This window comes from Mastomys coucha, unplaced genomic scaffold, assembly GCF_008632895.1.
Source record: "Mastomys coucha isolate ucsf_1 unplaced genomic scaffold, UCSF_Mcou_1 pScaffold3, whole genome shotgun sequence".
Taxonomy (NCBI): Eukaryota; Metazoa; Chordata; class Mammalia; order Rodentia; family Muridae; genus Mastomys; species Mastomys coucha.
The window spans coordinates 34,886,562-34,913,225 of NW_022196909.1; the positions used below are offsets into that span (position 1 = coordinate 34,886,562).

The 26,664-nt window shown below is 46.2% G+C and overlaps 1 protein-coding gene across 48 annotated transcripts in view; it reads left to right on the top strand.

The window, feature by feature from the left end:
• Positions 1-26,664, top strand: part of Ank3 (ankyrin 3) — a 642,120-nt gene that overhangs the window by 605,878 nt on the left and 9,578 nt on the right. For 25 of the 48 annotated variants that reach the window (XM_031347661.1, XM_031347659.1, XM_031347665.1 and 22 more), the window contains 8 exons: positions 1,042-8,730; positions 9,341-9,415; positions 12,868-12,999; positions 14,079-14,222; positions 16,671-17,352; positions 19,794-20,175; positions 21,913-21,966; positions 24,057-24,143. In XM_031347661.1, coding sequence (XP_031203521.1) covers positions 1,042-8,730; positions 9,341-9,415; positions 12,868-12,999; positions 14,079-14,222; positions 16,671-17,352; positions 19,794-20,175; positions 21,913-21,966; positions 24,057-24,143 — 9,245 coding nt within the window. The remainder of the gene's footprint in view (positions 1-1,041; positions 8,731-9,340; positions 9,416-12,867; positions 13,000-14,078; positions 14,223-16,670; positions 17,353-19,793; positions 20,176-21,912; positions 21,967-24,056; positions 24,144-26,664) is intronic. The other 23 variants (XM_031347657.1, XM_031347664.1, XM_031347677.1 and 20 more) reach the window with 11 other exon arrangements.

A 26,664-nucleotide genomic window follows, 5' to 3' on the forward strand; every position in this document is an offset into this window, starting at 1 on the left:
CGCGCATGATCAAATGTTTTCAGTTGCTTTGCTTGCTCTGATAACCATGAACCATATTTTTCTGTTTTTCTGCCCTCCCCCCCTTTTTTTGTGTGTGTACGTACACATGCATTTTAAATATCATTTCATACCACATTTTCTTTCCCCCTCACCCCCCTCATCAAAAGGAATATACTGCATGGGAAGAGAGTCGATGCAAACATTCCTTTTTCATTGTTTTAAGTTTGTGATGGACAGCTCTGACTCAGACAATTTCTTGCTCTTATTGGCTTTTTTTATGGGTATGAAAACATAGCGAGTTGTGCATGGAAAGAAAGAGAATTAAAAATTCCAGTGGCTTCACGGTTTGTACACCAGTTGCCTGTCTCTTACCAGTTACCTTGGAACTCTGCATGATAAAGCTTGAGTGGTTTCTTATTCTCTGGAAAGGGAAACAAAACAAAACAAAGCAAAACCAACCAAGTTTCGAATATTTAGCGTGTGGGTTCACATACTGAAGTGGTCCTAACGAGGTGCAATTGATGGCGGACGAGCCGTAGCAGAGGGAACATTCGAGAGTCTTGAGACGCTGCCTATGGTTGCACAGAGCAGACATATGTACGTGAACAGGCAAAACAGAAGGCCTGCCGCTATTGCTAACCCAGCACACAAGAAAGTCAATAGGACGTAAGGAGGCGTTTTCCACTGTGCCCCTTCTGTCTGTCTGCACTTGGCCCGTGTTCCTCCTTTGCATCATTGGCCCATTTGGCTGTTCTGTGTCCTCTCTGTGTCTCATCCCACTCCCCTGGTTCTTCTTTTACCTCATCATCAGACCCCTCATGTTCCTCCATATTTTTTTTTCCTCTTTCGCTCAAAAATCATTTTTTTTTCTTATTTTGCCTCCCCCATCCCAAATCATGCAAAACGACTGTACTTGCTTCTGCAGTATTTCAAAGTTTACTGACCAATTTTTTTTCTCTGGTCTCTCTGTTTCTCAACCATTTTTGTTGATTTTTATTTTTATTTTTATTTTGTGTTTGATTTTCATTTTAAAAATTTAAGAAACAGTTGAACGGAGTTCAGGAACAGCAAGATCCCTCCCCACCACTTATTCACACAAGCCATTCTTTTCTACAAGACCATACCAGTCCTGGACCACGGCTCCCATCACAGTGCCCGGGCCGGCCAAGTCAGGCTCCTTATCCAGCTCCCCTTCTAACACGCCGTCAGCTTCTCCGTTAAAATCCATATGGTCTGTCTCGACGCCTTCTCCGATCAAATCCACGTTAGGCGCCTCAACTACATCTTCGGTCAAATCCATTAGTGATGTGGCATCTCCTATTAGATCTTTCCGGACAATTTCTTCGCCGATAAAAACGGTGGTGTCGCCATCTCCGTACAATCCCCAGGTTGCCCAAGGAACCCTTGGGAGGGTTCCCACCATCACAGAGGCCACACCCATAAAGGGGCTGGCTCCCAACTCAACTTTTTCCTCTCGAACTTCTCCAGTGACGACCGCAGGGTCTCTGTTGGAGAGGTCCTCCATCACCATGACACCCCCTGCCTCCCCCAAATCCAACCTCACTATGTATTCCTCCAGCTTGCCATTTAAGTCCATTATCACATCAGCGGCACCGCTGATCTCTTCCCCTTTAAAGTCAGTGGTGTCTCCGACCAAGTCTGCAGCTAATGTCATCTCAACAGCTAAAGCTACGATGGCATCGTCTCTCTCCTCCCCCTTAAAGCAGATGTCCGGACATGCAGAGGTAGCGCTAGTCAATGGGTCTGTTTCTCCTCTGAAGTACCCTTCATCCTCAGCTTTAATTAACGGATGCAAAGCCACTGCCACATTACAGGACAAAATTTCTACAGCCACAAACGCTGTGAGCTCAGTGGTGAGCGCAGCCTCTGACACGGTGGAGAAAGCACTCTCCACCACAACAGCCATGCCCTTCTCCCCACTCAGGTCGTACGTTTCTGCAGCCCCCTCGGCTTTCCAGTCCCTTAGAACTCCCTCTGCAAGTGCACTGTACACCTCCCTCGGGTCTTCGATAGCTGCTACTACCTCATCCGTAACTTCATCAATAATCACAGTGCCAGTATACTCGGTAGTCAATGTTTTACCAGAACCAGCATTGAAGAAACTCCCAGACTCTAACTCGCTCACCAAGTCGGCAGCCGCTTTGCTGTCACCCATTAAAACATTGACTACAGAGACGTGCCCTCAGCCTCATTTCAACCGAACTTCATCTCCAGTCAAGTCGTCTCTGTTCCTGGCATCCTCGGCCCTTAAGCCATCGGTACCGTCTTCTTTATCATCCAGTCAGGAGATCTTAAAGGATGTGGCTGAGATGAAGGAGGACCTCATGAGGATGACCGCCATACTGCAGACGGATGTGTCTGAGGAGAAGCCATTCCAGCCCGACCTTCCCAGGGAAGGGAGAATAGACGATGAAGAACCTTTCAAAATCGTTGAGAAAGTAAAGGAAGACTTAGTCAAAGTCAGCGAGATACTCAAAAAGGATGTGTGTGTCGAGAGCAAAGGGCCACCCAAGTCCCCAAAGAATGACAAAGGACACTCTCCAGAGGATGACTGGACGGAATTTAGTTCCGAGGAAATACGAGAAGCCAGGCAGGCAGCAGCCAGTCACAGCCCGTCTCTGCCGGAGAGAGTGCACGGGAAGGCCAACCTCACTAGAGTCATTGACTACCTGACCAATGACATCGGGAGCAGCTCACTGACCAACTTAAAGTACAAGTTTGAAGAGGCTAAGAAGGATGGCGAGGAGAGACAGAAGAGGATTTTAAAGCCAGCCATGGCCTTGCAGGAGCATAAACTCAAAATGCCACCGGCCTCCATGAGGCCTTCCACCTCTGAGAAGGAACTGTGCAAGATGGCTGACTCTTTCTTTGGAACTGATGCCATCCTAGAGTCTCCCGATGACTTTTCTCAGCACGACCAAGACAAAAGTCCCTTGTCCGACAGTGGCTTTGAAACCCGGAGTGAGAAAACACCTTCGGCCCCGCAAAGTGCCGAGAGCACCGGCCCTAAGCCACTGTTTCACGAAGTTCCCATCCCTCCTGTCATCACAGAGACAAGAACTGAAGTGGTTCACGTGATCAGGAGCTACGAGCCCTCTCCTGGGGAGATCCCCCAGTCCCAGCCAGAGGACCCCATGTCTCCTAAGCCCTCCCCTCCATTTATGGAGTTGGAACCCAAGCCGACCACCTCTAGCATTAAGGAAAAAGTAAAAGCATTTCAGATGAAAGCCAGTAACGAGGAAGAGGAGCATAGCCGGGTTTTAAGCAAAGGCATGCGTGTCAAAGAAGAGACTCACATCACCACGACCACCAGGATGGTGTATCACTCCCCTCCTGGCGGTGAGTGCGCCTCCGAAAGAATCGAGGAGACCATGTCAGTCCATGACATTATGAAAGCCTTTCAGTCTGGGCGAGACCCTTCCAAAGAGCTGGCGGGGCTGTTTGAACACAAGTCGGCCATGTCTCCGGAAGTTGCCAAGTGTGCTGCTGAGACCTCAGCCCAGCACGCAGAGAAGGACAGCCAAATGAAACCCAAACTGGAGCGCATTATAGAGGTCCACATCGAAAAAGGTAACCAAGCCGAACCCACTGAAGTCATTATTAGAGAGACCAAAAAGCATCCCGAGAAGGAAATGTCTGTGTATCAGAAAGACTTGTCCCGGGGAGACCTTAACTTAAAAGATTTTCTGCCAGACAAACACGATGCTTTCCCCTGCCCCGAGGAGCAGGGTCCGCAAGAAGAAGAAGAGCTCGCAGCCGAACAGTCTTTGCCTTCTTATCTGGAATCTTCCAGAGTAAACACGCCAGGGTCCCAAGAAGAAGATAGCCGCCCTAGTTCCGCACAGCTCCTATCCGACGACTCGTATAAAACACTGAAGCTTTTGAGTCAGCACTCCGTAGAGTACCATGATGATGAGTTGTCAGACTTAAGAGGGGAGTCTTACAGGTTTGCTGAGAAAATGCTCCTATCAGAAAAGCTAGATGTTTCTCACTCTGATACCGAGGAGTCGGGGACAGACCATTCAGGACCCCCTAGCTCAGAGTTTCAGGGGTCCGATAAGCGATCCAGAGAAAAAGTAGCCACTGCCCCCCCAAAAGAAATCCTCTCCAAAATCTATAAAGATGTGTCCGAAAATGGGCTAGGGAGAGTGTCTAAAGATGAGCATTTTGAGAAACTGACAGTGTTGCACTACTCGGGCAGTGTCAGTGGTCCCAAGCATGCCATGTGGATGCATTTGTCCGAGGACAGACTAGACAGAGGTAGAGAGAAGCTGATGTATGAAGATAGGGTGGACAGGACCGTGAAGGAGGCGGAAGAGAAGTTGACTGAAGTGTCGCAGTTTTTTCGTGACAAAACCGAGAAGCTAAACGACGAACTGCAGTCCCCAGAGAAAAAGGCTCGCCCCAAAAACGGCAAGGACTACTCCTCCCAGAGTTCCACCAGCAGTAGTCCCGAGAAAGTGTTAACGGAGCTGTTAGCATCCAACGATGAATGGGTTAAGGCCAGGCAGCGCGGCCCGGATGGACAAGGTGTCCCCCAGGCCGAGGACAGGAAGGCACCCAGTGGGTCCAGCAGCCCTGAGAAGAGAGTCCCTACCCAACAGAGCGAGGATGGCCAGCCCCCAGAGGAAGCCAAAGGGACTGTCATTGCTCAGGGCAGGGGACAAGAAGGATCCCAGTCCGGATTTCAGCTCAAACAATCTAAACTCAGTTCCATCAGATTAAAATTCGAACAAGGGGCACGTGCCAAAAGTAAGGATCCATCTCACGAGGAGAAAAATCTGGATGGGCCCTCCCGAATCCCGGTTAAGAAAACTCAAGAAACCAAGCTGCCCACGCCCCCAGGTTTGGCTAGAGAAAGACAGCAGAAGGCTGTAGATCCCCCAGAGGAAAGAGTGCTGGTGCAAAATGATGTTATGGCGCTCAAAGCCGAGCATGCCCAAAGCAATGAGATCATGGCAAGCAAATCTGGCGCTGGCGATGGCAGAAGCCACACAACTGAGGTGCTGAGTAAGGCCGTGCCTGACTTCTTTCCCGAGCGGCAGGTTGAAGACTCAGCCTGCCCCATCACATCAGATCTAGAGACCAAGGGACCGTGGGACAGAAAGGTCTTTAGAACCTGGGAAAGTTCTGGGGCCAATAACACTAAGGCTCAGAAAGAGCAACTCTCTCACGTGCTTGTTCATGATATAAGAGAAAATCACGCTGGTCGCCCTGACGATAGCGAGAATGGTGACCCAAAGAGTGAATTTATGTATGTGACTGAGAGAGAACACAAAATGTTAACGAACGGCTCTCTCTCAGAAATTAAGGAAATGAGTGTAAAATCTCCCTCCAAGAAAGTGTTATACAGGGAGTACATTGTTCAAGAAGGGGACCCTCCCAGCAGCACTCTCGACCATCCCCCCAGGAGAAGCGAGAGCTCACTAGCATCTCACATTCCCATCAGGGTCACAGATGAGAGGAGGATGCTGTCGTCAAACATCCCTGATGGGCTTTGTGAGCAGACAACATTTCCAAAACAAGAACCATCCCAAAGAGTGTCCCGGCCAAGTATGAGAGAAGGGGTAGTTGAGAGCCAGCACTTTAACTCCGTAGACGAGGAAAAAGTTACCTATTCCGAGATCAGCAAAGTTTCCAAACATCAGAGTTACCTAGGCCTGTGCCCAGCTCTCGATGAAACGGAGACCTCCCCCACCAAATCTCCAGACTCGTTAGAGTTTAGCCCAGGGAAGGACTCTCCCTCTAGTGATGTGTTCGACCACGGTTCTGTGGATGGGTTGGAGAAGACAGAGGGCGGGAAAGAGATCAAAACCTTACCTGTTTATGTCAGCTTCGTGCAAGTGGGGAAACAGTACGAAAAAGAGCTCCAACCAGGAGGTGTGAAAAAGATCATCAGTCAGGAGTGTAAGACGGTGCAGGAAGCCAGGGGGACCTTCTATACAGCTAGACAGCAAAAGCAGCCTCCTTCTCCCCAGGGCAGTCCAGAAGACGATACTCTAGAGCAAGTGTCCTTTCTAGACAGCTCTGGGAAGAGCCCTTTGACCCCGGAAACTCCCAGTTCAGAGGAAGTGAGTTACGAGTTCACGTCTAAGACACCAGACTCACTCATAGCTTTTATACCAGGACAACCCAGCCCGATTCCCGAGGTTTCCGAGGAGTCGGAGGAGGAGGAGCCTAAGTCAGCCCCACTGAGGCAGGTGACTGTGGAGAAGCAAGCAGATCGAGATGTGAGCAAAGACTCTGTGCAAAGACCCAAATGTAACCGAGTCGCCTATATTGAGTTCCCCCCTCCTCCCCCACTGGACGCTGACCAGATGGAATCAGATAAGAAACCTCAGTGTCTCCCTGAAAGGGAGGTTGACATGATGGAGGTCAGCCTTCAGGACGAGTCTGACAAGTACCAGCTGGCCGAGCCAGTCATCCGAGTGCAGCCCCCGTCACCAGTCCCTCCTGGCGCCGAGGCCAGTGACTCCAGCGATGACGAGTCCATGTATCAGCCAGTCCCAGTTAAAAAATACACCTTCAAGTTGAAGGAAGTTGACGAGGGGCAGAAAGACACAGCAAAGTCCAAAACCACTGCCACAAAGGCTTCCAAAGAGAAAGAGGTGGACGGTAATGGGAGAGAGAGCGAATCTGGCCTTGACTCGCCTCAGAATGAAACAGCTCAGAATGGAAACAACGACCAGTCTGTCACGGAGTGTTCCATCGCGACCACGGCTGAGTTTTCTCATGACACGGATGCCACAGAGATAGACTCTCTGGATGGCTATGACCTGCAGGATGAGGATGATGGCCTCACAGAGAGCGACTCCAAACTCCCGAGTCAGATCGTAGACACCAAGAAGGATGTCTGGACGGAAGGCATTCTGAAGCCGGCCGACCGCTCTTTCAGTCAGAGCAAGCTAGAAGTTATTGAGGAGGAGGAGGGGAAAGTGGGGCTGGACGAAGAGAAACCATCACCTTCTAAAAGCTCATCATCTGACAGAACCCCAGAGAAGGCCGATCCCAAGTCGGGGGCCCAGTTTTTCACCCTGGAAGGCAGACACCCGGACAGATCAGTGTTCCCTGATACCTATTTCAGTTACAAAGTTGATGAAGAATTCGCCACTCCTTTTAAAACAGTGGCGACCAAAGGTCTCGACTTCGACCCTTGGCCCAATAACCGAGGGGACAATGAAGTGTTTGACGGTAAATCTCGGGAAGATGACACTAAGCCATTTGGTCTGGCGGTGGACGACCGCTCGCCGGCAACCACCCCTGACACAACGCCAGCCAGAACACCAACTGACGAAAGTACCCCAACTAGTGAGCCTAACCCCTTCCCATTTCATGAAGGAAAAATGTTTGAGATGACTCGCAGTGGTGCAATTGACATGAGCAAGAGAGATTTTGTGGAAGAGAGGCTCCAATTTTTCCAGATTGGTGAGCATACTCCTGAAGGGAAGTCAGGGGCCCAGGGGGAAGGGGATATGGTCACTGATGATACCCCACAGCCACAGTCAGGGGACACCTCAGTAGACACCAATCTAGAGAGAGATGTAGAGGCACCTCCAGTCGACCCCAACCCCAGCACCCCGACCAACGGAGAGTGTCAGGAGGGCACAGCCTGTAGTGGCTCTCTGGAGAAGTCGGCAGCGGCCACTAACACCTCAAAAGTTGACCCCAAGTCACGCACACCTATAAAAATGGGAATTTCTGCATCTACCATGACCATGAAGAAAGAAGGTTCTGGAGAAGTGACAGATAAGACAGAGGCTGTGGTGACCAGTTGTCAGGGATTAGAAAACGACACCGTGAAAGAGATCTCAAGCGCCCCCACTAGCCAGGTGGGCGTTAGGCCCCAAGAGAAACACGATTTTCAAAAAGATAACTTTAATAACAACAATAATCTGGATGCTTCCATGATGCAGACAGATAACAAGAGCACAAGTCATGTAGTTCTGACAGGACGCGCTGCATCCACTTGCACCACAGAGAAAGCTAATCCAGTGAAAGGCTCAGGAAAGAGTCCAGGGACTCAAGGACACGCCAGCAGAGATTCTCGGAAGGAACCGGTAGGGGTTAGGCGGAAATCCAAGCTTCCCGTAAAGGCCACCGCACCAAAAGATGTCTTCCTGCCAAACCATAAGCCAGACAGTAAAACAGGTAAACCGAGGCAGGGTGGTCAATATGAGAAACACAAAGCCCTTCCTACTTCTTCATGTATAGATGCCAAGTCCCGAATTCCAGTCAAAAACACACACAGGGAGAACCTAGTTTCAGTCAGAAAAGCATGCGCCACACAAAAGCGAGGGCAGCCAGAGAAAGGCAAGGCCAAACAGCCTCCATCCAAGTTGCCAGTAAAGGTAAGATCCACCCGTGTCACCGTCACCACCACCAACACCACCGCCACCACCACCACCACCACCACCACCACCACCGTTAAAGTTACAGAAAGTCAGCTTAAGGAGGTATGTAAACATCCCATTGAATATTTTAAGGGAATTAGTGGCGAGACCCTAAAACTTGTGGACCGCCTCACTGAAGAAGACAAAGAGATGCAAACGGAGTTGTCTGATGAGGAAGAAAGTACCTCAAGGAACACGTCGTTGTCCGAGACTTCCCGGGGCGGCCAGCCTTCAGTTACCACGAAGTCTGCTAGAAATAAGAAAACAGAGGCACCGCCCTTAAAATCAAAGAGAGGAAAGGCCGGCAGTAGGAGGACTGGTGAGAACGAAGGCAGACAGGTTTCTTGAGCTCTCTTTGCTCACGACCTGGAGAAACAGCATAGTCCGTAAACACTTTCCGACTCGTAGACCCTAGTGCATGACCTGTCGTGACTTGCTTGTGGAGTGGTTGACCCGTAGCTTCTCATTCTGTCATCGTCATCTGTCTGTGCTGTCCTAGATCCTCTCCTCTCCTCTCTCTCAATCCAGCTACACCGTAGAGAGCTAGGGAAGCATGCTACACTGGTGTCATCCAAGATGTGAACAGTTTTCTTTTCTCATGTGCTCATGGGTATGACTCTGTCAGAGCCAAGGCACAGATTGTCAGATTCCATCATAGTGGCTGCCACCCACGCGAGACTCTGTGACCCGCGGCGAGGTGGCAAGCTCGCCCGCATGTTCGATCTCATTACATTCCGAGCATCCATGTAATCTGGCATTTGGCCTGAGGCGGGTGACAGACGAGTTCCTTGCGTAGGTGACTAGGACACATCTGAGTACACAGTGTTAGTAATGTCAGTCTCTGTAAGATCCGAGTACCGCGAAAAGCAATTTTCCAGTGGCGTGTCTTACCTGGCGATTTGTTTTAATTGAGAAATTGTAAATCGTAGGTCCACAGAGTCCTTGTGAGCGGACGGACATCAGGATGGCAATAGTAGCCGATCACCTGGGACTTAGTTGGACAGGTAAGTCCGGATGCGCCTGAATGAAGCAGGTACCTACCCTTCCCCGATGCCCTTGTCTTCAACACCTGCAAAAAAACCAGTGTGCACCTGTAAACTGTACAAACAAGCAAAATGTAAAGCTTTATCCAGACTTCTACCCACCTGACAGCAGTTACTGATAGCAACTGTACACTCTTAGTGTTTTCTGTATATAGACAGTAAGAGGAGATAAGGTTACATCTCATTTTACTTTAAACCCCTTCTTCATGGGGCCATTCCCATAAAAGAATAGTCTTATATCTGAGGTCACATGCCTTAGGAGCATAAAAGAAAACCCAGCCAAGACCCATGACTATGTAACTAGGATGTTCCATTGTTAAAACTGCACTCTTAGCCAATGGCTCAGCTACCCCATGCCCTGGTCTAGCTAGTTGTAGACACGCTACGTAACCTCCCTAGATGATGGTGTCTACCCAATCGCGATGCCCTTACTGGACCGACGCCTTTACATTAACTTACTCTTATGCCTCAGGATTTGTTTAAAAGGAAAACCTTGTCTTACTTTGACGATAGAGACCAAACATTATTTTTGATACTTCTATGAATAAGGAAACAAAGAAATGAAAGCTTTGATTATAAGTTAATTTTAGGGGGGGGAAAGGTAAGTAAATGAAATAGATGCGATTCGCAAAGGTCCTTGAGTTCTGTGAAACCATTTGCAGTCGGAGTGATGGAAAGGAGATCTCCAGCCTCGTAACGTCCATCAGCAACATCACATGTGGGGGCTGTGTCTTCCAAGCAGTTAAGTTTTGTTGTGACAATCCTAACGAGACCCTCAATGCTGACTCAATCCACGACAAGAAATGTAAAGTTTCCTAGACTGAATATATGTTTTAAACACACAATCAAAGACCTTTGAACACTCCACTGAAAATATACTGGAACAAATGCTTGATTTCTTTTATGACTACAGACCATACATAACTAAGCTATTAAAAATTATTAATATCATGTCTCTAAAGTCATTACATATATATATGTATATGTGTACATATATATCTATAAATGTATACATGTGCATATATATTTATATATACATGTACATATGTATACACATAATATATATAATGATATAATATATATATATTATGAGCAACTGCATCTGTTCTCATACTATACCATTATTAGCTGTTAACCAGATCATAAGAAACAGACTCATCATATTTTTCCTTTGTATGCCTCAGACCACACACACACACCATCACATCGCCAAGCCTTCCTTAGTCTCTGCTCTAGATGAACTGCTAATGCCAGAGGCTTCCCGGACTGTGGTATGTCAGATGTCTGAGTGGTCCCCTGAAGGCTGATGGGAGTTACTAGTGGTTTGTATGCATGTGTAACTGTTTCCCTACAAAGTCCCTCTTAACAACAATTCTGGTTTAACATGGCTCACTCACCTGAAAATTCACACTCTTTGAGCTAAGTTTTGCATTATTACTGAATACCAGCCAGATTTTCCTTCACCTAACAGGACAGTCCTTAGTTTTTTGGCAATGTGACACAAGAGGACCCAGATGAGCTAGGGACAGAGCTCAGTGGCCTGGCATGCTCAAACCCTCAGCTCATCTCTAGGACTAGAGAAGAAGAAATAAAGTCAGGTCTTCCCAGGTCTGACGAGATGGCTCAGTGGTTAAGAGCAGTGGCTGCTCTTTCAGAGGACCCTAATTCAGTCCCCAGCACACACTAGGCAGCTCACAACTGTCTGTAACTCCAGTTCCAGGAGATCCTACACCCTCAAATCAATGCACATAAATTTAAATTAAATTTTTAAAAAATCCTGTTATGAATTACTCAAAATCAACATGCCTTTCTTCAGTCTTGCAAGCAATAAATAATGTTTGCTTTTAAGGATTTCTTGGGCAGTAGGACTCTCATAACCTAAAACGGAAATGGAAGGAGGAACTAGACCTGGAATTGACTTCTTCAATTAGAATAACAAAGACTATTAGAAAATTAAAATATCTAAGCAAACAAAACATAAACGTGTCTCTTGAAGTCATCGTTGATAAGTTCTGATTGTTAAAATAATCTTCAGATTTGATTGCAACTATACATATTTCGTAGGTTTTTTTTTTTATAAAATTAATACCTGCTGATCTTGTTTTTAATGGATAAATAGTGTATCAGATTTATATGTATGATGGTGATTTTTTTTTCCTAACTACTATGCTATGGTCACAAAGTGAACTTAAGCTTTTGCTATTGTTAAATATAAAGGAAAGTGCCTATGCACACATGTGCCAAGGCTGAGTTTTATGCTGAGGAGGGCAGGTTTCACTTACAGAAAAACCCCTTTTACATGCTGTCCTTCTAACCGTCCACCATGATCACAGAGAGCTTGAAACCTCAGTTTCACATAAGCAGACTTCCTCCTTTTGTTCAAGGGGACACTCGTCAAATTCCCAGTAGTTCTTCTAGTCTGCAGGGGACACCTGGGTGTGCAAATCACTCGATAAACCACCCCACCACCACCACCCCCATGCGCCTCCTCATCCAAGCACGAGGACTTTTAGGATTTCTGAATTCATTTTGCTGAGCTGTCAGAAATGTTGGACAGGAGTAGATCTTGGCTAGCTGCTTTCCGTGGAAGCAATGCTTCATGTTTCTTACTTATGGTCATGAAGGAAACACATGCTTGATAACTGAATTTTAAAGAGGAAAATGATGAAAAGATGTCTCCTTTTCCCACAGTCTCCCTTCATTCAGACTGAGTTCAGTCCTTCTACTATGTGGGTTCTAGGGGCGAGCTCAGACAATCAGGCTTGGCGGCAGGTGCCTCTTACCTGCTAAGCCATCTTGCCCACGTTATTTTTACTTGTTTTTTCCCCCACACAAATGGCTGCAGAGCGTGTATGTGTGTGTGTGTGTGTGTGTGCGCGCGCGCGCGCGTGTGTGTGTGTGTGTGTGTGTGTGTGTGTGTGTGTGTGTGTTTTAACCCCCCCGGAATCATGTCTTCACCTGAGTAGAGAGCATGAAACTCAAAGGCTGGAATAGCAAATGAGTAAGACATGCCCTTAGTAGGGCTACTCAGAGCCACCTGCCTACTGTCTCAGTAGTCCGTGCTTAGGAGTGATGTGCCCCTCCCCCAATCTCATGTGCGGTTGTTCAGTCTGCAGAGAATTGGGGTCTAATCAACAGCAGCGTCCTCTCTGTAGACCCCAAGAATCTTTAAAAATGATTTCTAATGGGATTTTGATTGTAAGTAATTCTCTGAGGAGAATCTCGTCCCAACCTGCCTGTAAAACCAGCTACCAGAGGGCAATGCTCAGTGCTCACTGGGGGGATTTCCTTACAATTCTTTTTTTTTTTTTTAATTTTTTATTTTTTTGAGGGGGAAAGGTGTTAGGAACATGACTCTGATGAACTACATACAAAGTAAAATATGCCCCTTCTAACTTTCTCTCTTTTTACAGAGCTGGCAAGGGAACTGAATTTTTCAGTGGATGAAATCAACCAAATACGTGTGGAAAATCCCAATTCTTTAATTTCTCAGAGCTTCATGTTATTAAAAAAGTGGGTGACCAGAGATGGAAAGAATGCCACAAGTATGCTCTAAATTATTTATCTTACTTTTTCAAAACCACAGAGGGGTCAATATCTAAGAGAAGTAAGCTGTTGGGCTCGTTTCAGGGTTGTCCGCGTCCTGTGACGTTTTACGTAGGGAGGAATTGGCCAAGTATCAAGAGCAGTGGTTCTCAACTCGTGGGTCCCGACCCAGACAGGGTCAAATGACCCTTTCCCAGAGGTCACCGAGGCTATCAGAAAACACAAATGTTTACGTCATAATTCATGACAGTAGCAGAATGAGTTATGAAGTAGCTACAGAAAAAGTTGTTTGACTGGGGAGGCCACCACTCCTTGAGGAACTGTATTGAAGGGTCCCAGCCTGGGGCAGTTTGAGAACCGCTGCTCTAGAGTGGCGAGAGTCCCAGAGTCCTATGCTTAAGCAGCTTTTGAGAAAGCAAATGGCAGGGAATAATTTGCATTTTGTATGGCCCTCTTCCCACATCTTCTAAAACTGGGGGGTGGGGGAATAGCACTAACTCTTGTGTCACAGGATGGTCATCAGATATGGTTTGAAATTGCTGCTGTTCCCAGGGGCAGGTGTAGAGGGATGCAGTGGGGGCCAGAGGAGGATGGGACACAATTAGGGGAGCTAGCCAATTGTACCCAGCTTGGCCTGCTATGTAACTGGGTTTGGGTAGGTGGTAGTGATGGGTTTGAGGCACCCAGCCCTCACCCATCACACTGTGGGGTCAGTTATTGTGACGTTGCCTCATCAGCCTGACCTTGGTAGCTTATTAAACTGTTCAGCATTGATAGAAGGATGAGGCATGGACATTTTGCCGCCGTATTAGATTCCCCTAAAGGAGTCCACATGTTTGAACACCATCCACCCCGTCACAGCGGGACCTCCACAGACAGCTTTCAAGTAGGGATTCTTCCCTGGTTCCCAGGGGCAGCCACTAGAGTGGGTGCCCTTCACATGGATGGAGCAGAGCAGTAGTGGGGGTGGGGGTAGGGCTGGAATGCTAATGCAACTGCAGAAGCTGCGATTTTGTTGGATGTTGGTGATAGTGTCACTGGGTCTCTCATCCTTCTTTCTATTTTTCCCCCTTTTCAGCTGATGCCTTAACTTCAGTCTTAACGAAGATTAACCGAATAGACATAGTGACTCTGCTGGAAGGACCAATATTTGATTATGGGAATATTTCAGGCACCAGAAGCTTTGCAGATGAAAACAATGTTTTCCATGACCCAGTTGATGGTAATTGAATTTAGTGTTCGTATTGACTTAATCGTTCAATAAACATCGGGACGAGCTGTCGGACAAGGCGACCGGTCAGCTACTACGGGCACTGTGATTTGCTTGGCTTAATTCCCCATTTTCACAGTTTTGGTTAGGCCAGAAGTCTACAGATGAGCATTCTGATATCAGAGCAAGCTCAGGAAATGTCTGTCTCTGTGTGACTCAGAGGATAAAATGTGAAAATATATTCTTTGGAAGAGTTGTCGTTTCTAGTGTTCTGTGCACCCAGGTGGTAGAAAACTTAATACCTACAAAGAGCAATGCTTTGGCATTTAAAAAAAATTTTAAATCTTTTAACCTAAAAACGAATGCTGTCTTTTCATTCATAAGTGAGATCAAACCGTGAGCCCAGTTTTAAGCAAGTAGGTGATGTGCCGAGCTGCAGTGCACTCCGTACTGGTTGGGGTAAATACTGATTCAACTGATGCAGGACCAAGCAACTAGGCATGCATTGGAAGAGTCCACCATCATTCCAGATAGCTCAGTTACTTAAAATTATATTAGCCTTCGTTACACCAGTAATTCCTGGGATGGAGAGTGATGTGTGGTTCACAAAAGACAGCATCTTTTCTCATGTAATGTGTGGTTCACAGAAGACAGCATCCTTTCTAGTTTGGGGAGCACATAAATCACTGCAAACCACTTGGTTTGGTTTAATTTAACTATCCCCTCCCCATTAAACAAATACTCCATCTCGGAAGAGCATCAGGAAAAACATCACAGCCACGCTTTCGAAACTAGTCCCATCTTGCTTTCACAAAAGGGAATCCATTCCCACAGTGAGGGTTGAATGGAAAATAAGATGTGCCAAGGACAAGAGTAGCCAGGGATATGTTTCTGTTCATTCAAAGGTCAAGAAATACGATGATCTTCTTTTTCCATAATTAACTGGCAAACTTAGATGAACAAGAGCCATGAGCTTATTAAATTCTATATGTGTCCAGTCAGAAAAGATGATAGGATCTTACAAAGTGCCCATTTCCTAAGGGTGAAGTGTATCTGTAATGCACAGGACATTAATACCGTGGGTCCTTGGAACACAATGCTCTTGTGAGCCCTGTCTTATATGGGAGGCTGTATGTTGGGAAAAAAAAATCCATTTGTATTAGATAATTAGGGCAGATTGAGAATTACTGGCAAGCTACAGTTCGAGCTTCCTCTACTCCTTATTGGGAAAAGAAATCACAAGTGTGGTATTCTTGGTTTGTTTTTTCTTTTAACATTGTAAAGTTTGAATGCCGTTAAAATCAGCTGGCCATGGTTTTCTGTTACTGTATCTCAATACTGGATAGTTCTTTTGATTAAATTTTCCATTGAAAAATCAGACACAAAATAAGCTTTACTTAATTCAAACTACAAGTCTTAGCCCAATGTCATTAAGAGGCTAATTTATAGGCAGCCGTAGCCAGCAGGTGTCCACAAACCACTTGAACAGCAACAGCTGTTTGGCCTGAACTACTGGGAAGAACCTAGCCTTGGGTTTTGCAGATGAGGGAATTAAGAACATGCCTTGCTGCATTTAAATGTTTCTCCGCTTTGTTGAGCTTCTGAGAAACCTCCTTTCCTCACCATGACCAGACGACTGTTGACTTTCTCACTGCCGTGACAAGAGCATTCTTCTGTAGGCCATGTAGTGCTTAGAATTGGGGTTGGCTCCCTTCTTCCCTTCTGAACAGGCTAGCGCAGCCCTGTTCTGAATCCTGGATAATCTTCCCTTACACTCTCCTCTTGTCTCCATTGTGTACCATTTTTTCCCCTCTTTATTTGCTTCATGGTTCTAAGTAGATTTCCCATCATCAGCCTCGCCAACACCTCTGTACGCACCATGACTCCCTTGTCGCTGCGCCATCAGGGCGCCTCAAACACACACGGAGTCCCTTTTCTTTCTAACATCTTTTTAAAACCTTTAGCCAATGCTACTGAAACTCTAAAAGTTAGTAATCACTTTCCACCCCAGAGTGTAAGTTCATTCCTTCTCTCCTCCATAAATTTCATGTAAACAAGTAATAACTAGAGTTGAATGATGTTCTTCATGTGTAAGCAAGAGGTAATTAATTACAGAAATGACTTCTTCTGGCTTGCTGTGTTCCATCTACCGCAGCATAGATTTTTGCATGCTACAATGAGAAAGTTGTGTTAGCCCTGAGCCATGGCTTCTAGCTATGACAACTAACTTTGTAATTGAATTCATTTCATCGGCATAGTTCCATTGCTGTATTAAGACTGATAGGATGCCATTATTTCGTTTTACTCAATGACATGTAACGGAACTAAACCATGAGACTAAACATTACTCTGTAACCCATCATACACCGTCATACCTGATATAATTTGAGTTATTCCATGTGTTTGTGTTCAATGTGTTCTAGCTCATTCCAGTCAGTCCAAATGTACTGTCTTCCATAGGTCACCCTTCCTTTCAAGTGGAGCTGGAGACCCCCATGGGGTTGTACCGCACACCACCCAGCCCTTTCCAGCAAGATGACCATTTTAGTGATATCTCTAGCATAGAGTCTCCCTTTAGGACCCCCAGTAGACTGAGTGATGGGCTGGTGCCTTCCCAGGGAAACATAGAGCATCCAGCAGCGGGTGGACCGCCAGTGGTAACCGCGGAGGACACGTCTTTAGAAGACAGCAAAATGGACGATTCCGTAACTGTAACAGAAACGGCCGACCCACTGGACGTAGATGAGAGCCAGTTGAAGGACCTGTGTCAGAGCGAGTGTGCTCAGTGCTGGGCAAGTGAGCCCGGGGTCCCAAACGACGGTCGGCAGGCAGAGCCACTGAGACGGCAGACTAGAAAAGTAGGCATGAGCTCTGAACATCAGGAGAAAGGAAAATCTGGTCCTGATGAGGAGGTGACAGAAGACAAGGTCAAATCTCTGTTTGAGGACATTCAACTTGAAGAAGTAGAGACTGAGGAGATGACAGAAGACCAGGGGCAGGCTATGCTTAACCGTGTGCAGCGAGCAGAACTGGCAATGTCTTCACTTGCAGGTTGGCAGAACGAGACGTCAGGTGGAAGCCTAGAGTCCCCAGCGCAAGCTCGAAGGATAACCGGTGGGTTACTGGACCGTCTGGATGACAGGTATGGCCGTGTGTCAGGGAATACATACTAAAAGAGGGTACTCTGCCCCTACATTGTAAGCAGGCGCTTTTTAGCATTGACTCACTTTCTAAATGATGAGATGTGTTTGGGAATATGCCCTCTCTATAAAGATGGGTTCTGTGTGCTATCATCCCTAGAGAAAGGTGAATTTAAATTCAACCATAATTCTCCAAAGTAATGGGTCTCTCTTCGTTGTCCTGGCTGTTCTGGAACTTGCTCTGTAGACTAGGCTGGCCTTGAACTCACAGAGACTCACTTGCCTCTGCCTCCCGGGTGCTGGAATAAAAGTGTCACCACACCTGCTGGGCTCTTCCCATTTTCTATACACAGGCTTTTTACACAGAAACATGAGAGCCCCTGGCGTGTGTCTACAGTAGTTCTGTCGATGTGTATTTGGCTTTTTATGTGCTTACCCTGCTCCAGATAATAAGTCGAGAGCCCCCTGGACATGGGAAACACCCCCGCCACTGTAAGGGAAGCACTTTGTGACTTGGATGAATTTCTAAGTTCTAAGAAAGCCATTTTAATAATCTTTGTAACACTCCTTCCCTCAAGCAGGTTTGTAGACCAAACAGGAAATAGTGTCTTCCGTCCCTGATGATTGAGGTACACAGTAGCCTCTAGAAACAAGAGGTTGCATTTTTTTTTCCTCCTCACACATCAGACTATAAAATACACCTCTGCTTCAAATGGCACCTGGTGATGAACCTCTCAGTTGGATGGATGCAAGGCCGCGAATATTCTTTCCATTTTGCCGTTCAACTCTTTCTTCCAGCTGCAGCTCCAAGATAGAGACTTGGCAGGGATTAGGAAACCTCTTCTGAGAACCGAAGGCATCAATAACTTGTCTCTGTCGGCTACCAAAGCAGCTCCTGCAGTGGGAAAAGGGCACTTGAGCCCTGATCCCCGTGTCCCCATAGGATAACAGAGCTTATAGCCACTCACCAGGAAATAGATGTCAGTCTAGGAGAGCTGCTCATTACTATTAAACTGCCAAAAAAAAAAAAAAAACTCTCATTCATTGTAGACCCTGCCCTTGAATATACAGAAAATAGATCGAGTCTTCCTGGTCCTAGATTAAGCAGTGACCTCCAGGGATCCACCCACAGCTCTGCTCCTGGCGTGAAGGACATCCGGAGGAAGGGAAGAAGGACTAGCAATGTGGAGTAGGAAATGCGTGCTGTGTTTATCCTTACAGTAGCTGACCATCTGCTCACACACAGGATAAGCATGCCTTCGGGTTGCTACTTCCACATGAACATAAAAGATGATGCTCTAATCGCTGCCTTTTCCTGTGCAGCAAGCACAGTGTTAAAAGGGATGTGTGAGCTATAAGATAAAACGGATGTGTTAGAACTAGTAAAAATGGCAGGCAGTGGTGGCGCACGCCTTTCATCCCAGCCCTTGGGGGGCAGAGGCAGGCGGATTTCTGAGTTCGAGGCCAGCCTGGTCTACAGAGTGAGTTCCAGGACAGCCAGGGCTACACAGAGAAACCCTGTCTCAAAAAAATAAAACAAACAAAAAAATAAAAATCAACTAGTAAATATATATATATATATAATATATAAATATACATAATATATATTAAAGTATATATATTAAAAGTCATTAGTAAAGAAAAGACTTAGCACACTTAGGAAAGGAGTCCCCACAGTAATCAGAAGTCCCTGTGGTCACTGAAGGTCGTGGAGGGCTGGAGTTCACTGAAAGCATCCCAGTTAAGGAAGTGTGGCAGGTGTCTGCACGGATGAAAACCTACGAAGAATTCCAGTTCAGGGTTCCCGAGAATACAGTTTGCACTCAGGAATTTCTTTTTGTTGGTGTTTTTCTTCCTCAGGAAGTGTTTGGGTCTGTTTTTGGTTTGTTTGTAAACTAATGACACACTATTGTTTCACACTAACCTTCCCTTTTAAATCAGGGAGGTTGGAACTATATGTCCATCCATACTTCTTTTTGAAGGTGTAAAACTGAACCGTGAAAGAAAACAACTTTTTTAAAGATTTACTGATTTTATGTACGTGACTGCTCTGCCTTCACATCAGCAGAGGGCATCATCAGACCCCGTTATAGACCGTTGTAAACCATCATATGGTTCCTGGGACTTGAACTCAGAACCTCTAGAAAAAGGCAATGTCCAGTGCTCTTAAGTGCTGAGTCACCTATCTGTCTCCAGCAAATTTTTAAGTGACCATCCGTTAGCCATCTTGGAGGCTGGGGTTTGGGGGATACCTGGAGCCTGGGAATACCTTGCTAGCCCACTCTATGCTTAAACCCTCGCATTTTAAAGCCACTCGCAATTGTTTTCATTCCTATTTTATGCCTTTGGAAGTAGTTTGGCAACATGGCTATTGAAGCCACATTCTGAAGCCATGCACAGCCATGCATTGCCCTTGTGACTTCGCATGTTGTCTCTCTTCCAGCTCTGACCAGGCTCGGGATTCCATTACCTCATACCTCACGGGAGAACCTGGCAAGTTCGAAGCTAACGGAAACCACACGGCGGAAGTCATTCCAGAAGGGAAGGCAAAACCCTACTTCCCGGAAGCCCAAAACGATGTAGGGAAACAGAGTGTCAAGGAGAACCTGAAACCAAAAACACACCGATGTGGTCGCGCTGAGGAACCGGTGTCGCCCCTCACGGCCTACCAGAAATCTCTAGAAGAAACCAGCAAGCTTGTCATAGACGACGCACCTAAACCCTGTGTGCCTGTCGGCATGAAAAAGATGACCAGGACTACGGCTGACGGCAAAGCCAGGCTCAACCTCCAGGAAGAAGAGGGGCCCACCAGGTCAGAGCCTAAGGTATGTCATTTACGCAGCTAGCGTGCTGTGGTACATCATTTACGCAGACAACGTGCCGTCGTCATCGTGCGCACCCAGGGTCTGCTTTATGATTACTAAGTGATGGGCTGGAGGCTGCCACTAAAGCAAGCCCTGGGGAGGATGTATATACTGTGGGTTACCACCTTCAGTCATCAAGGGAATAAAGCCCCAGCCGAGGACCAGCATCGCAAACCCAGCCTTTGTTCTTAGGGAAGAAGGAAGGTGACAGAGTCTGGTTCTTCCATGGAGTCTAAAGACTGTAGTATCCAACCCACCTAGGCACGCTATTCTGTAGGGTCTGATGTCTCAGCGTATTGGAAAAATCGAACAGGTGCAATCCCCAGAATACGGGGACTCCACGGCAGGCAGAAGCTTGTATTTAGAAACATCCTTTTTAATATCTCAGTTTATCATTGGCATGTAGACCCTGTGATAAAGCCCAATAGATTTTTTTTTCATTCTTCTGTTTTACTGCTTTGAAACATTAAAGTATTTTTTTTTAAGTGAAATTATCTCTCACCAATGAAAGACAATGAAAACGAGTTGTTTCTGCTTTTTGATACAGGTGGTCACATGTACACCAGACTGGCTTCAAACTCAGGAGGTCCGCCTGCCTCTTTGGTGCTAGCATTAAAGGTGCGCACCACCACGCGCGGCTTTCCTGCTTTGTCCCGTTTCTTAGGTGTTGTCTTTATGCTTCTAACTCTCAGCTATGCAGTAAGACCCAGGCCTCTGTCTTGTGGCATGCCCTGAGACACACCTAGTATACTTAAGACCAGCCTTTGGAGAGGAAAAAGTATTTTATAAAGCAAAAAAAACAACCAAACAAAAAACATCAACAAAAACAAACAAAAAAACTGCTCAAGCGTTCAGACACTAATGACTGTCAATCAACAAATCATTTACCAATCTTCCCCTGTTTTTACTCTTTTGGTCCCTTTCTAGAGTATTAGAAAGGAAATTGAGAGGGAATACAGCTTCAGTAGATCATCATTTATGCAAACAATCCGGTCATTGTCACCAATACTAAGCACTGAAATGATTCTTCTTCTGTCTTTTTTTCTTTTAAGCTTGATTCCCCTAGCTCCCGACTCTTTTAACTTTCTTCTCGGCAGGTGTGGCTTTCAATGTTGAGTTTTGCTTTCGACTTCTCTCAGTATATTTACTAAGCAGGATGAGTTTGGGCAAGAGTCTTGTCTTTTAAAATGCCAAACAGCTAAGTATGTTCTTTTTAAAATAAATCTCCCACCCACCCACCCGAGAAAAAAAAAAGGACAAGCAGTAACAACATGATATTTTTTTACCTACAAAGATATATCCTGAAGGACAAAAAATAGAACTATAAGAAACCAGTAGAGACATGTGACACGCTCTGGGTTTTTGTGGATGGGAGTATGCCTGTGGGTCACTGGAGAGCCACTTGGGTGTAGGCTAGTAGAAGGTAGCCTAAAATGGTTCTGAGCCTGAACAGAACTCAGCAAGATTCACTAGCAATGGAAACCCAACTTCTCATTGAGTCATCCAGTACACAAAGGCTTCCCGTCCACAAAAGTCCATGTACCCCTCCCAGCATCTGGGGAAATGTGAGTTTCACCTCACAGGAAATCCCAAGATGACCTGGGCATGGCTTCAGTGACCCAGTCTTACAGTAGCAACCAACAAGGCCACCTGATGTCCACTTCAGACAACAGACCCCCTTTTTGTCCCCTGAAAAAGCAGGTCAAAAGCCCGGGTGAAGCCTTTACGCGGATGACCACCTGCTGTTACAAGGTAAAGCCCCCACGTTCCTCTCTCCTCCCAAAGCAAGGAATGCTTTTGGGGGGAAAAATATCCCACACATTCCCCCAGAGCTTGACCCTTTACCGGTTTCTAGAGAATTCTCTTTAAAGGAAGCCTACACTGCTTGGTTCCACACTGCTTGCTCCCTTCTCCTAAGGCTAAACAGATTTTTGTCTCCAGGGAGAGAGAAGACTTGCAAGGGTCACCTGTGTGTCTGACGGGCATGCGCGCCTTCGTTAGCATTAGCTCTAACGTGTCACACCTCTAACTCTGCCAGCTTATGATCCATGTCTGAGTAATTCAGCTCTCCCCTTCCGCCCCCTCTAGCCCTGTTAATCCTGGAATCATCCTGACTAGTTCTGCGTCTTTGTGAAAATGAATTCCTCCTACCTTTGCCTGTTTTTCTAATAGGTCCTTTAATCTTTCTTTTCCTCTCCTTTATGTGCTGTCTTTTTGTGAAATTTGAAGGCTACTACAGGAATGTAATTTTTAAGTTCTGTTTCTTGCACAGATACCAGCAGGTTATTTTACTTTGGCAGCCGTGGTCTCTAGTGGAGCCTCGTATAAAAAGTCAGGATTCACCACGCGGTGGTGGCGCACACCTTTAATCCCAGCACTTGGGAGGCAGAGGCAGGTGGATTTCTGAGTTTGAGGCCAGCCTGGTCTACAGAGTGAGTTCCAGGACAGCCAGGGCTACACAGAGAAACCCTGTCTTGAAAATCCAAAAAAAAAAAAAAAAGTCAGGGTTAACATTACTCTTAATACTTCAACTACTCGCCAGTGTCCTGGTGTGCTACCTGCTCTTATAACGTTACCATCGTTTTCCCTAATAGTGATTTTTCTAATCCCCCCCACTCCTCCCCCTCCCCCTACAATCACAGCCATACCTTATCCAAATGGTATCCTAGCTCCCTGACTTAGTTATTTCAATAATCCTATCATTGCAATTAAATAGCATGGCAAAGAATATTTACCAAATAACAGTATTTCCCCACTTGAACCATAAACTATTTGCCACTCAATAGTTTTTTCAGACCCCTGAATTTGTGGCAGAATTACTGAGTCTATCTGTCCCCCCCACCCCCCGTCTCTCTCAGTCTCCGTTGGGTCCTGGGGAATAAACTATTAGGTCTTACACATGTAAGTTCTCTGCTACTGAGCTGTGTCTGGAACACACACACACACAAACACATTTTTGAGACAGGATCTCATTAAGTTGCCCAGGCTGGCCTTGAACTTACAGTGCTACGGTTCCAGCAATGTTCTGGCTTACACTGCCATTTCGTTCTAGGTCTTTACAAAAGTTCTCAAGTGCTCACAGGTCATAGTCCCTCACTCATTAGCATAAGCTCTTGCTGAACCCTCATCTCCTGATACAGGCAAGTATCCTCAGGAGTGGCTTTTGATTTAGTTAACAAAGTAAACCAGAGTTCCCTAAAGATCACATGTGCCACCCTCTATGTAGTGGCCCAAGTGTAATAGGGCCTAAATTACAGCTCATACATTCAAGTCACAAGAAGGCAGATTTAAAACTAGTGTAAACAGGAATTCAAAAACCTCATTTAGTTTTTAATTTTTAGTTTTACCTTTTTTCCCCCCTCGAGACAGGGTTTCTCTGTATAGCTTTGGCTGTCCTGGACTTGCTGTGTAGACCAGGCTGGCCTCGAACTCATAGAGATACGCTTGCCTCTGCCTTCCGAGCACTGGGATTAAAGGTGTGTGCCACCATCTTAACTGTGGACATAGACAACACACACACACACACACACACACACACACGTACATTCATATTCATGCACACACAAGCACACAGAGGCACACTTAGTTATACACACACAGACACACACACACACACATTCAGAGACATACCCAGTCACAGATACACACAGATAAACACAGCCTGCATCTTGCTAAGAGATTTTCTTCCACTTAACTCACAGAATTCTCTTAAACATATATTATGCCACATGTCCCTTAGGGGGCAATAAGTAAATATAATTCTTTCTTAATTTGCCTTCTCAGAATATCTTTTCTTTTTAATATTGATGGTAAAATTATACTAAAAATATGCATTTAATCAGGACTTGAGAAACAGTGAGAGCGATTCAAGCTCAGAGGAGGAGCGGAGGGTCACAACCCGGGTCATACGAAGGCGTGTGATTATAAAGGTACCAGCAGCTAGAATGTGATGGGATGCTGCTGTGTCTGGAAGCCTGTAGTGAGCGTTGGGAAGTTCAGCATGTCTGATAACCAGCTGGCTGGCTGTTTCTTTGCTCTTTCTTGAAGGCTTATAAAAGAATTACCCGAAATAAAGCTCGTTGTGTGTTAGTGCATGTTCTGCGCAGGATTCCGTCTGAGAGTCCTTGGCACTCATGTCCCACCTCTCTCAGAAAACAAGCACTCCGTCTTGGTGAGAGGGGCGCAGTGGACACAGGGCTCAATCGATAACCCCGAATCTAATGTAGGAGAGAGGGAAGTGCCACAGGCTGGACTTGGGACGGAAAGCCATCTCCTCATTGTCAAGCAGTGACTGAGAATTTTAGGTCGGCAGCTTGGCACGCGCATGTGCTCGCCCTGGGAAACTCCTGAAACAGGTGCTCGTAATATTTAACCCGTGCAAAAATGGCCTGTTACACTGTGGGCCGCAGGAAGCCCCCAGACCCTCGAATCAGCACTGGACGCCACTCGGGGCTGTCCTGTCCTTACCTGAAAGCTTTGGCTGGTGAGCATCTCCACAGGAAGTGATATTCAGGATTCCACACCCCACTGTGAGCAGCTCCACTTGCTCCGTCAATCGGTTGACGGTGTGATTTAATGATTGGTCTCGTCATGCCCAATCACGTGGACCCTTTCATTTTGTAACCCAACTTTTATCTGTGCACCCATTTCCTTGTATGTAGCTTGATACTAGCACAGACTCAACCAGAGCTTAAGCTGCTGAGATCTGTGCTTAGCAAGTCCAACTCACAGCACAACTACTAAGATGGGTTAAGAGTTAAACTGTACGATGCCAATGTATTGTTTTGATTTTCAATAACTTTTGCTGGATTTTAAAGAGTTTGTATGTATGCTTCCCCAAAACCAAGGAATTCAAAATTATATAAAAATGTGTATCCCCTCTGTTTCACAAACATGAGAGTATCCCAATGCATGCATCATTTATACATGCATCTGCACATCCAAGGTCTCTTAGAGTCTATGTCTTCATCAGGGATTCCACTGCTAGGATGAAACGCCACGGTCAAGAGGGACTTGGGCAGGAACGGGTCTGTTTGGCTTACACTTCCAAGTGAAATTCTACGAGCGAAGGAAGTCGGGGCAGGAACCTGGAGTTGGTAGCTGATGCAGAGGTCATGGAGGGCTGCTGCATACTGCCTTGCCTCCCCTGCTTTTCTATAGAACCCAGGACCGCCAGCCCAGGGTGTGACCACCCACACTAAGCTGGGTGCTCCTGCATCAATTACTAATTAAGAAAACACTCTACAGGATCGCCTGCAACTCAATCTCGAGGAAGCAATCCCTCCTCCCAGGTGGCTGCAGCTCGCGTCCAGTAGACATAAAACTAAACCAGCGTAGTATACACACAATGCGCCCTTGGCAGGACATGGCTTTTTGCCAAATCTGTAACACTCATTCTGGTCTGGGAGATTCACATTTTATCACGTGCGTGGAAACCAACCCACACTCCTTACAATGTCCCTCCTTACATTCAGAAAAGTCTAGGCAGAAAAAGAAAGAGTCATGCCTCTCTTGAAGGTTGTGCAAAAGGAAGTCCCATGGTCCTTAAAGAGGCCACCAGAGATGAAAACTGACCACCCCCCCCCAAAAAAACACATGCACCGTGATGTCTCTTTGAAATGGGGGAAGGGTGCCAGAAGTACTCTTGTCAACAGGACTAAGTGGAGCGAGGACTTTGTTTATGTGACAGTATAGTCGAGTCTTCATGAACCTTCAAAGCTAACTAGCAATTGCCCTTTCTCCCACCAAAGGGGCTCCAGAGATCCCTCACTGAGAACCTTTGAACTCTGGCCTAATCGGCAGAGTTAAAAAGGCATAGATCTTCAAAAGACCTATTCCATAAGTCTTTACTGGCCCTCCAGTACAATCTGCTCCTCTAGTGCAGCGAGGAGCTACGTACTTAGTTTGTTTTGGCCTTTAAAGGGAGAGCTGTCTGCGTCTTTGACTCGCATGTTGTACATTTTCAGTCATGAGACAAAGAAAAGGCTCACATTCCGGAACAGTGCAAGAAGCAGTATCGTCTCATGATTGATTGTGAAGTAGGGCGCTGAAGGTATTCATCTAAGCCAGCGATACACTTGTCCATATCTTGTTCTTGTATTCAGACCTTCTTCTACTTCCTCTTTTCCTTTTCAAAGTTCTTTTCCAGAGTTCTTTTAAAAAAAAATTTTTTTTTTAAATTAGCATCTTCTGATGAAGGGCGTGCTCAAAGCACAGTGAATGGATTTCTGTCTTGCTAGAGCCTCCTAAAGGCCTTCGCCTGTGTCCTATTTGGAGATCTGGGTGTGCCCAGAAGCGGCACCTCAGAAAAACTTCATTCATTCATGCTTTACCCACAGTAAAAATCTCGCATGACCTTCTTCTGGCCCTTTGGCTGTCTCTGTACCTTGATCCTTAAAGTAAAAGGGCATTCTTGCTCATATGTGAAACCAACCATAGGAAACAGGAATA